General features: G+C 40.2%; 1 protein-coding gene across 1 annotated transcript in view; it reads right to left on the bottom strand.

The window, feature by feature from the left end:
- Positions 1-12,527, bottom strand: part of AK9 (adenylate kinase 9) — a 97,866-nt gene that overhangs the window by 75,949 nt on the left and 9,390 nt on the right. Inside the window, exons 6-9 of the mRNA XM_015572748.1 lie at positions 9,107-9,295; positions 8,120-8,248; positions 6,129-6,203; positions 3,791-3,889 (exon numbers count right to left, since the gene is read on the bottom strand). Of these exons, the coding sequence (XP_015428234.1) occupies positions 3,791-3,889; positions 6,129-6,203; positions 8,120-8,248; positions 9,107-9,295 (492 nt within the window). The remainder of the gene's footprint in view (positions 1-3,790; positions 3,890-6,128; positions 6,204-8,119; positions 8,249-9,106; positions 9,296-12,527) is intronic.

Below are 12,527 nucleotides of genomic sequence, written 5' to 3'. Positions count from 1 at the left end.
TTTCCTTATCATCCTTATTTCCTGTCCCAACTTGGGAAAAATGTTTTAATAGCCGACCATGTTTCTGAAGCCACATGTGTACAGGTGCTGAGGGGCTACCAGAAGATGAGCTTTCAAATAAGCTGGATGTTAGAGTCTTAAACACTATCAGACTCCCTCTGCTTAACAAGGCAGATAACACATGCATTTGTGCTTGCTGCTTCCCTAAAGCCTCGTGAAAATGACAGCAGGGGAATGAACACAGGAATAAACTCACGAGGACACCGACTGGGAGAAGAGATCAGGGGAAGTGATAGCTGACCCTCCACGGCCTCACATTTTTGTAGCTAGAAAGCAGATGGATGAGCGGTCGCTGACTTAGATCAGAAAAAGCTAAAGGCTCAGTGGGGCGACAGGGATGGGTGTGTGTGGGAGGGGTGGGGGTGGGGACAACAAGGATCAACTTCATTCACTCTTCAGAATTCTCCAGAAGCTCATGACCTGTTGACACTAGGCACCTCCGAAGATGGGGAATGGACAGCAGAAGATAGGGAGACTGGCCGCCGATCTTTAAAATGAGGTGCTAGTGGCCAACGCCACTCTCCATCTCACTCGGAGTCAGCCAACTCTGTCCCTCAGCCCCCACCCCCCCACCTCTCCTGCAACCAGAGGCTTCATATTTGGAGAGACTCGACCAGAGGATCTTGTAAGAGGGACCCCAGACCCAGCCATGGTGAGAGGAGGCACAGGAAAGTCGACAGTTACAGCCACTACACTCAAGCTCACCTCCCACCGAGCCTCTAGCCAAGGAACCTCTGGACCCTTCCATGACCCAGCAGCTACCCGGTCAATGCCTGGCACAGCCAGGCTCCTCAGCGCTGCTGCCAGCTCTGCTGTGATTGGGTGAATGACCCTGCACAGTGCAGCTAACTTGCTGGGCCCAGCACAAAATAAAAACGCAGAGCCTTTGTTCTAAAGTGATCAAACACTTCAAGACTGACAGCTCAGCATTAAACTAATTGTGGGGCCCTTCTAAGCATGGGGCTCATGTGACCGCACAGGTCGCTAGCCATGAGGCCAGCCTTGCCCCTTCAGTATAGATGTTAGCTATTTTGAATATTACCATTGGTTTTAGGCATTTTACAAGCGTCGTTTTATATAATACTTGTAATGACACCATGCGGGAGGGGATAGCCTCCCTGTTTCAAACAACTGAACAAAAGGTAAGGTTAAGCAAAGTCACAGGCTGGTAGGCTGTTGATCTGGAATTCAAATCTGCCTGATTTGAAAACCGGTCCTGTCACTGTCTCCTGTGCCAGATGCCAGCCTGCCCTGCCCTTCCTCCCACCATAAACTCTCACGCCCACCCCCACCCCCACCCCACTCCTCTCTCACAGCACATCAAACGTTTCAGCTCTCACACTCTTCGCCAGCAGGTGCCAGTTCGCACTGAGGTCCTGTGCCTCTCACCCCTTTATGCCAGTGGTTCTCACCCTGGCTGTACAGTAGAATCTGCAAGGATGTTTTTGGTTTAAAAAATTTTTTTTAACTGTGGTAAATCATATATAACCTAAAATTTACCATTTTAATGATAGTAAGTGCACAATGCAGTGGCATTAAATACACTCAAAATGTTGTGCAACTATCACCACTCTCCATTTCCACAGCTTTTTCAAAAACCCAAACGGAAACTCGGCACGTATTAAACAGTAATTTCCCCTTCTCCTTCTCCCCGCAGCCCCTGGTAATCTCTGTTTTACGTTCTGCCCCTTTGAATTTGCCTAGTCTAGGTCTGTGGTCAGCAAACCGCCGCTCGCAAGCCACATGCGGCTCTTTGGCCCCTTGAGTGTGACTCTTCCACAAAATACCATGGGCAGGTGCGCACATACAGTGCGATTGAAACTTCGTGGCCCATGCGCAGAAGTCGGTATTTTGTGGAAGAGCTGGCATTTTGTGGAAGAGCCACACTCAAGGGGCCATAGAGCCGCATGTGGCTCGAGAGCCACGGTTTGCTGAGCCGCAGTTTGCCAACCACTGGTAGGTGTCCAAGTGTAATTACACAGTATCTGTCTTCTGTTTCTGGCTCATTTTGCCAGCACAAATGTTTTCAAGGTTCATCGATGTTTTAGCATGTATCAGAATTTAATTTCCTTTTAAGACTGAATAATATTCCATTGTGCCTACATACCACTCTTTGTTTGTCCACATGTCCATTGACAGACATGTGGGTTGTTTCACCTCCTTGCTATTTGCTATGAATATGGTGTACAAACACCTGTTTGAGTCCTTGCTTTCACTGTTTTGGGGTATATCCATAGGAGTAAAATTTCTGGTTCTTATGGTAAATTTATGTTTAATATTTTGAGAAAAGACCAAACTGTTTGACACAGGAGCTGCACCATCCTCGACAATACTTGTTATTTTCCATTCCTTGGATACACATACATATATGTACTTTTTAATACTTAATGGTGGTAATCTTGGAGTTTTGATTTGTATTTCCCTAATGACTAGTGATTTGAGATTCGATTTGTGTGTTTATTAGCCATTTATAAATCACCTTTGGAGATTTAAGTCCTTTATATCCAACTCCTTTATATTGATTTTCTAAAGTTCACCTGCCTTTAGCTGAAGGGCATCCATCTAAAGTCCTTCAAAACGTGCAGAAACTTCAAGATTTATCAAGCATGATAAGCCAGTGTTCTTGAGTGTCCCAAACTTTAACGTGGGGTTCCTCAAACTTAAGCGGGGATAGAATCTTCTCTGGATGTTGCAAAAATACATTTCCAGTTCCCACCTACATACAGACATTCTGGTTCAGTCATTCTGGGATGTGGGCCTCCGGAATCTGTATTTGCGGTAAGCTTCCCAGGTGACTCTTTGGAGGTGGTCTGGACTGAGAAACACGGCTTGAGGCATATAAATAGTGACTCCATTGTACACAGTCACAACTTCTGCCCTTTTGTGAAACAGAGGGCAGGCATCCTTAGTCATATATCATATGAACTATAGACTTAGGCAATCATTTCTAAGGACAACCTTTCCAGCTGGGAAATTCCTCCAGTTTTATGGGTCCTTTAAATTTTTCCTTCATTGATGACCTCAAAGAGGGGGCTCAGGACACAGCCTCTGTGCTCCTCAGGCCCTGTCTTCCCTTTCAGCACCAGTTTATTTACCGAAGTCCCAGCACACATTCCAGCTATGTTTACCCATGAAGATCTAGGGATTACATGTCACAGGATAACATAAGGACCTTCCTTCAAAGATTGCTTTATTTGAATTATATCATCTATTTAAAATTCAGGTGTTTTGTTTTCTAATTTCTATTCATATAGGGGAAACTGAACTTTCCAGTAGGATTAAATCTCCAGTTAAAGCCCTGTGGCCCCCTTAGCACTTAGCATTTATAATTTGATCACCATCATATGCACAGTACATCAGTGCCTGGAACACAGCAATTATTCCAAAATGCTGGTTGAATGATTGAAGAAATGAATGAGTGCTTATAGAGTTCAGGGCTTTTATGCCTCTGCTTTCTCTGGTGCTGCAAAATTTTAAAAGTGAACTTGGTTTCTTCTTTCTCATTATTCCTGTGATTTGGTTGTTCTGCTTTTATTGTTTTTCTTTGTTTCATAACTTTTGTTGTGTTTGGTGTCTATAAGAATATTGTGATAATATTACAGCTTCTTCCCAGAAATCAAATTCATTTTTAGAAGAGGCATTCCGAAACTCCTTTTAAACCTTGGATACAAATTAAGGTAACAATATATAGTAAGAAGGTTCACTTTCAAACAGTTAAAAAATAACTTACATTGTCCATTGCATCATTCAGTTCTTCCTCTGCACTCTGAAGTTTAGTTAAAACAGCTGCTCTTCTTAGGTTCAGATATTTAAGTCGCTCTATGACCGTCTAAATGGAAGGAACAGATCTTTAAATACATTGTTCAAACTGGCATTTGAGGATTTCAAATATTCTGAAAAAGTGATGAGCTCAGGAGTAGAATACATCCTTGCTTCTTCCTAGCTTCTGGTTGTTTGCTAGTAATCTATGGTGCTCCTTGGCTTATAGATGCATCACTCCAATCCCTGCCTTTGTTGTCACATAGCCAACTTCTCCCTGTGTGTCTGAGTCTCTTCTCTTATAAGGACACCAGTCACACTGCAATAGGGCTCACTGCACTTCAGTTTGACCCCATCTTAACTTGATTATATCTGAAAAGATCCTATTTCCAAATAAAGGCACATTCATATGAGGTTAAGACCTCACCATATCTTTTTGGGGGGGACACAATTCAACCCATAACAGTCTTCCCTCTGGTCCTCAAATATTCATGTCCTTAGAGGTTAGCTCTACGGGACCTCTTCGGGCGGAGGGAAGACAGCCATGTGAAGACAGGGGCAGACGTTGGAGTTATGCTGCCACCAGCCAAGGGAGGCCTGGGGCTACCAGAAGGCAGAAGAGGCAAGGATGGATCCTCCACTAGAGGCTTTGGAGGGAGCATGACCCTGCCAACATGCTGATTTTGGACTTCTGGCCTCTGGAACTCTGAAAGAATAAATTCCTGTCATTTTAAACCACCTAGTTTATGGTACTTTGTTATGGCAGCACTAAGAAACTAATACAGACACTCGGTGGAAGAATTTGAAGCGTAGAGTCTGAGATGAGAGAGGGTGAGGTAGACAAAGTCCTGATGGTACATGGTAATCTGTGGTAGATTGTATTGTGAGTTCACAGTTCACCCTCCCCTGCCTTCCCTTGCTTGTTCCCTAGTTCATGTTGGATAAAGGACACTCCCTATCCCATTGGTGTTGAGCTTCTCCATGGAACTTGGTTTGGCCAGTGGAATGTGGGCAGAAGGGCTAGGGTCCCATGCCAAAGGGGGCCTTAACAGGCTTGGCAAGTTCCAACCAGAGCTCCTGGAGTTTCTGCCTTCGAATTGAGGAAAGTGTGTCGCAAAAAGTACTCAAATTTTGAATACATTTTGAAGCAGAAGCCTGCTGTGTATGCTTGATGGATTGAATGTAGGATGTGAGAGAAAGATAAGAGCAGCTTGGAATTTTCAGCTCACCCCTTATCCTCCAGAGAAGGGAGATGGGCTAAAACAGAGTTATTAATTAGTCATGCCTATGCGAAAAAGCCTCCATAAGATCCCAACAGTATGAGGTTTGGGCTTCCAGGTTGGCGAACATGTCTACACCAGGAGGCTGACACACCCCAACTCCACGGGGACAGAAGCTCCAGGACCCTCTCAGACCCCACCCTATGTATCTCTCCATCTGGCCGTTCATCTGTATCCTTTATCATGTCCTTTAACAAACTAGTCCTTCAGGTGCCCACCCACCATCCAGAGGCCATCCAGGAGCTGACTTGGAGTCACCGCAAAAGAATCAAAGATGCTTCTAGTGCTCTTATCTCTTAGGAAACTATAAGCATTTGGGAGCTCTGTGCCAGGAACCAGGTGCAGAGACCCATATATATTTTCTGTTATCTCACAGATATCTAATAGTCACCTCAGTTTTAAACATGCAAGATAAAACTCATGACCCACTACACACACCCACTCCAACTCAAACGCACTCCTCCCAGTCTTCCCCTCTCAGTAACGTCAAATCCATCCTTCCAGCTGCTCATCCTTAGACTTTCAATTTTCAAATAATTTCAGATTATCTCTCACCAGACTAGCTTCTGCCCTTCTGCCACACCAATTTACAACCCCAACAGCAACGTATGAGGGTTCCAATCTTTCCACAACCTTGCCAACACTGGTTAGTGCCTGTTTTTCTTGTTGTTTTTTCATTTCAGCTGTCTCAGTGGGTGGGAAGTGGTATTTCATTATGGCTTCGTTTTGCATTTCTCTAATGACTCATGTTGAGCATCATCATGAGCTTATTGCTGCTATTTGCTTTAACTTTTCTTTGAGGCAATTTTTGCCATACAGAGATTTTAGATTTAAGTGTAGTTTTGATTTTAATATAAACAAAATGAATAAATACAACACCACATTTTTAAGTGTCAAAATAAATGTTTCAAACAATAACTGGTTAAACATGTAAATATCTTTCTGATGTTTGTTAAAATAAGTACAAGCCAGTCAACAACTTTTTGATTTTCTAAACTGTGGGATATTTTTATTAAAAATTGCACTCACATTAAAGAGGTCCTCTGGGGGCTTATTTCCATCAAGCTCAATGAAATACTGGGGATTGTGTTCAGCCATTATTTCCTACAGATAATAGAAAAGAAACCTTATACTCTAGGATCATCGGGAAAACTGAGTACAAGAGCAGAATCTTAATATACTATGAGGGAATCTTGAAGTCTAAATGCGTTACACATGACATAATGTATGTGGTTTTCAGTGCCCGAGCTATTCAAAATGACCATACTGACTTCTATTCCTTTCAGCAGGGTATGGGTGTCTGCTTTACCATATTCTCACTAGCATTAGGACGTCTTATTCCTTGTTCATCTTCTAAAATTTGATCACGAAAATGATACTTCATTATGCAGATTAGCATTTCTTCATACTCAGAGAAGCTAAAAAATTTTGGGAGGCCTGTTACTCTTTTGTCTTTCATTTTTGTGAACTGTCTGCTCATATTTGTGGTCTATTTATCTCAGAAGGGTGAGAACTGACAGGTTAAGAAAAATTATTTCTATGACTTTTTCATAATTGATGTGGGTATATTTCCAGGTTATCTTTTGAGTAAGGTTTTTAATTTTTTTTATTTCTCGAAGTCCTACATGTAATGAAATGGAAGCTATCGTTTTTTCCCTTTGCGATCTCATCGCTTGTTTGGCTGAACATGTGTTAAGCATTCACCACTTGCCATTCTTTGGGCACTGCACTGGGCACCGGTGATGCTAGTATGTAAGACCTTGTCCCAACCCTTGACGAGACTAGCTCTGCTTATCTTCCCCTGTAAATACAGTTTTCTAATTTTCTGAATCTGATTTTAATTTGCTTTATTTCACTTAACACATTGCGCACCAGTAGTTTTATTGCCAGCTTTACCCAGCGGCCAGATAAATTTCTATTGAATGAGTACAAAAAACGTTTTACAAAGTATCATACGTTAAAAAGATATTAGCTTGTAACAACATGTAATAAATAACTTCAAAATGCAATGGGTGTTTAATTTTAAGACGTGCCTTTAACATTTATGTAAAACACTGTGTCATATGAAAACACGAGAATGCTTGTGATCCGCCTGCCATGTGTTAAGGACTATGCAGGAGGAAAGAATGTTATACATAGACATGTAAATGATTGCTAAGAAGCTATGTTTAAAGGCCATGGACAGAGAGGAGGAAGAGAGGATTAAAAGATATACAGGAGAAACAATTAAATTTCTCATTTTGGGGGGTAGATCATGAGAATTAAAATGATCCACATATTTGTCTTTAAAATATATGAACAGTATAAAACAAATTATTTTAGTTTCTCTATCCGATGGGAAGAGGCAACTTGAAGACTTGTTTTTTATTTATATTTATTGTTGCTGAGCATGATGTCTAGCCAAATACCCAAGTTTAATAAATTTATTCTTGTTGAATAAATTTTCAACACAATTTGGCTATCTCCCCTGGATTTTTGGCCTATAAAATATGTTTTTCACATAATTGTAATCATATTTTTAATGCTAAATAATTACAAAAATGATGGCTTTATCATGTTTACATATAACCAACTTTGAATAGGATACTCACAGAAACCAATCTGGGGGTAATGCTTCTTTAGATTGCAATTTAAATAAACTTTAGAATAAAAGATGTACCTTAAGTGTACATTTGTTTTGACAAACCCATAAATTACAGATTGAAAATGATTTCACAAAAATAGTCTGTTAGCATGGGTTTTCCAATCTCCAACCATATATGAACCCCCTAGTAACTTTTGAAAAAATGCAGTTCATTTATCATGTTTCAGCAACACTGATGCTTTGTAAGAGTAAAATAATATTGTTTTGTGAAACAGCCTTTGGGAAGGAAGCCTTATTCTAATAGCATTCTACCAAATTCAAGTGGAGGAGAACCAGCAAGATGACATATGGGGGTGAATAAGTGTGGGAGCTATTTAACTAGTGATAGAATACAAATACCTATATTCCCATTTTTAGCAATATATCTTGTTCTTACTTCTAAAGCATGAAGAATCATATCCTTATAAAGTTTAACGATGTTCTCAATATTTTCCATATAATCCTCTGGCCTCTGAACTAAATGTTGAAGAATTTCAGCCACCACTTGCATTTCGGCAATAAATGCCTAAATGGAAAATAAAAGATTTAAAATATCTTTATGTTAATGATTATTTAATTTATAAGCCACATCCCTCCCTCTTTACATCTAGATGCCATTTTGGTGTGAGAAGCAGACAGAAGGGAAAATTAAAGTCTGAGGGTTTTTATTTAAGAGAGATTAAACACCTTATGGGGCCCTTATCAGATGGAATAAAACTTGAGATTGACTTTGGTATTTAGTAATGTCTTTGTACTTCTCAATGAGTATGGAACAGCAGGGAAAGAACATCATCTTTTTAGAGACAAAATAAAGGAATTAGATTTCCTCTGAAAACCTGAGCTACTAGCTAATTCATTCACTCATTCAGTAAAGATGGATCGGGTGCCCACTATGTGCAAGCAGCTCTAGGAACTTGAAATACTAAAGTGAATAAAACCAACTAAGTCGCTGGGGATAATGGACCATGCATTCCAGTTGGGGCATAAAGAGCATAAACAAGTAGACAAATTAACATATAACAGGTTAGGTGGTGTTCAGAACGAGGAAGAAAGATAAAGCAGGATAGAGGGAAGGGAGACTAATGGGAGAAGGTGCTATTTTAATCAGGTGGTCATGGAAGAGTTCCTGGAAGAAGCAATCGTTGAGTAGAACCCAGAAGGAAATGAGGGAGAGAGCCACACAGATTTCTGGAAAATAATATTTCAAGGCAGCGGGAATAACGCATGTAAAAGTTCTCAGCCCAAGGCCTGAAAATGTTCAATATCATATTTATTATCCTATTATTATTTTATGTAATATCTGCTATTTTCTGTTATCCATGCGATCATTTAATGTAATTCTCATGAATGTTAAAAAGTACAGTATATGGTACTGGGATATTACCTCTTCTTCTTCTTGTTCTTCCTCTTCTTCCCCTTCCTCTTCTCCTCTTCCTTCTTTATGGGCTTCTTTCTTTTTTTTCCTTCGATTCTCAATGACTTCCGGATCCCACTGCTCTCTTGTGTAAATGTACCCGGTGGTACTGTGCTGCCTTTGCCCAGAAACTTTTTGGCATAAATCATAGTCAGGGCACTAAGGAACATTAGTAATCATTTAAAACATGTTGAATATGCTTTTACTTCCTATTCACATATTATGCAATACATAAACCAAAAAATTCTTTAAAACCCCAAGCAAATGTAGTATTTTAAGTGTTATTTTGTGTCAGGTTTCATTATATAAACAACCTTTATGGTATGTCAACATTTTTTGTTTGTTTTTTGTTCTTTTTTAAAAAAATTTTTTATTGTTGAAAGTATTACAGGCCTCCTTTTTCCTCCATTGACCTCTCCCAACCCTCCCCCATCAACAATTTTCTTTATCCAAAATTAATATATGTAATAAACGTCAGAAGTTTTAAGATAAAAAAAGGGTTAGACTAACAGTAAAAAGAGTTAGAGAAATACAGTAGAAAGTCAGTTTAGCCTGCACAGGAAGATTCTGTCAAATTAATTTCATAAGGAAAGATTTCCGGAGGATGAGGCCCAGAAATCAGGATTTTAAAAAGATTCCCAGGTGATTCTAATGTGCAGCCAAGGTTGAGAACCGCTGACTTAGAGGATATTATGCTAAGTGAAAGAAGTAACAGAGAATGACAAATACCATATGATTTCACTTATATGTGGAATCAAAAGACCAAAACAAACAAACTAAACAGAAACAGACTCATAGATACAGAGAACAAACTGATGGTTGCTAGAAGGGAGAGAGGAGTTGGGGGGGGTGTGTGAAAAAGATGAAGGGAGTAAGAAGTGCAAATTGGTAGTTACAAACCAGTCACAGGGATGTAAGGTACAGCATAGGGAATATAGTTAATAATATTATAATAACTATGTATGATGTCAGGTGGGTACTAGACTTATTGGAGAGATCATTTCATAAATTGTATAAATGTCTAACCACTATGCTCGACACCTGAAACTAATCTATATATATAAAAGGCTAATATGCTAAGTGTCCGACCATTCGACTGGTCACTATGACATGCACTGACCACCAGGGGGCAGATGTTCAAAGCAGGAGCTGCTGTGACACACACTGGCCATTTACAGAGAAAAAGCACCATGGATCTGGTGCCTACAAAGCAACACTCGGCTTCCCCCAAGTGGGACACTGTCCCTGCCACCACCCCAGAGTGGCATCCCACCAAATCGCAGCCAACGCTGCCAAGACTCCATGGCGCAAAATGTGGCCCACAGCCCAGCCCAGCCAGGAAACAGTCACTGTGGGCGCTGGGTAATGACATCACGTAGCAACGTCCAGCTTCCTCTCCCTAGTGACTAGCCTCCTTGGAGTTTCTTTAGCCCAAGAACCTGACTTGCTTTATAGCCAGGTAGAACATTTCACACTTTAACCAATGTCTGTGAAGTGTTTTTCCGTGCTTCATCTCATTTGATCCCCACAGAAATCCTGGAGTAGGTAGATAGGAGACTTGGTAGAATCCTATTTTCTTTTCATTAGCTGGAAAACAGAGATTTAGAAAGCTTAGAAACTTGACCCGACTGAAAAGTAAGAAATGGTGGACCTTGAAAATGACTTCAGGTTTTCTCACTGTGCAGAATATAGTCAAACACTGCTACAGTTAAATATTTTGCCCTTTGTTCTCCCTGTGTGATCTACAATAATAATCTGCTTCGTGTTGATATTTACTGCTGTGTTGCTGACAATTACCTGAAAGAGAAGTTGGGGTGCTTTACTGGGCTGGAAAAAGTTTAGCTAAATCAGAAAGCAGGTCTAATTAAGCAAGTTTATCTATATATTTAAAGCTCTCTCTGGTGCCAATCCCACGTGTGTGTTTTGATCTGTCATTGTTGATTGTGAATTTGGTTGACACTTCTGTTATAGAGAAAGGGCGAATACTGATATTAAAATATTTCTTCTAATTAATTTCCTTTCAATGTGCACGAATTTGTGCACCGGGCCACTAGTAGAAAATGATATTAAATGTCAAGTTGAAAAAAGTTAAGAAAAGGATGAGAATGGAGAAAAATGGGGGAATATCTACATATTTTCAACCAAAAGGTATACTGTGCATTGACAATATTTACAGTTTTATGGGTGAAATATTTCATAAAATGCCAATCATTAATGGGGCCTGAAAGGTTATTTATTCTAGTCCAAACTTTTCATTTTGTAAATGAGAAAACTGAGTCTGGATAGTAAAGAGAAACAAACCAAAACCAAAGTCTATAAGTAATTTCCTTCTTTCAAAGTGCTTTCACATGTGTAATATTTGACTCAATTCTCAAACTAATCGTGTAAGAGAAGCAATCCCATATTACGATGAAAGCCATTCTGCTGATCAGAGAAGAAATGCGCTGGCAGGTTGACTGTGGTCTCAGATCACAATGTCATGAGGGCAAACCACAACTTGGAGCCAGGCTTCTGGCCCATAGCCCATGTTCCGTGGCACACTAATAATGATAATAGGGGTTAGGGCTACATATCCTGCTCCGAATAATTTTTAGGATAAAAAACTCTGGATGATGGTTTATCAATGTGGTCTCAAACATTATGGTGTAACTGTATATAGGGAACTGTAAATAGACATGTGTGTGATTTAAGTCTGGAGTGAGGCTTAGACATTCTAACAAGCATTCTCACGGACTCTCATGTGACAGTTCATGTACCACATCTTTGAGAAACAAAGAAGACAAGAAACTTTAGGACCTTCCTTCCTCATTTTCTGATTTCTTCAGGCCGCCTTGATGTGGCAATGGGAGGGCTATTTATTGAGGCAAGACTTCTATTTAGGCTTCCACATCTTTCACAAAAAAATCTCAACCCATTCAGGTAATTTTTAAAATGTTTATGCTCTTATTCAACAACGCAGAATACCCACATTGCGGGTCCTTGAGAAGACTATTGCCTTGAGTTGTCTCCTGTTTTCACTAGTAGAAACTGATTAACAAGGGGGCCAGTCCGAAGGACATGCCTCTGAGCAGTGGTCCTCAAACTTCAGCGGTCACCTAAAGGACTTTTCAACAGATAGCTGGAGGCCATCCCCAGAGTTTTTGACTCGTAGTTTGGAGGTGGGGCCACAGAATTTGATTTCTTTTTTGAATTTTCAATTACAGTTGACATTCAATATTATTTTATATTAGTTTCATATACAGCAGATAGTGATTAAACAATCATGTATGCACTTCTAACAAGCTTCTGAGTGCTGCTGATGCAGTTGGTTTGGAAACCATACTGTGAGAACCACTGCTGCAGGAGATCACTGGCCCTTAACCATATATTTATATATATTTGTATTACAGAC

Source organism: Myotis davidii, unplaced genomic scaffold, assembly GCF_000327345.1.
Source record: "Myotis davidii unplaced genomic scaffold, ASM32734v1 scaffold68, whole genome shotgun sequence".
In the NCBI taxonomy this organism is placed as follows: Eukaryota; Metazoa; Chordata; class Mammalia; order Chiroptera; family Vespertilionidae; genus Myotis; species Myotis davidii.
Note: the sequence above shows the minus strand (reverse complement) of the source record. Positions and strands in the feature narration are given on the sequence as shown.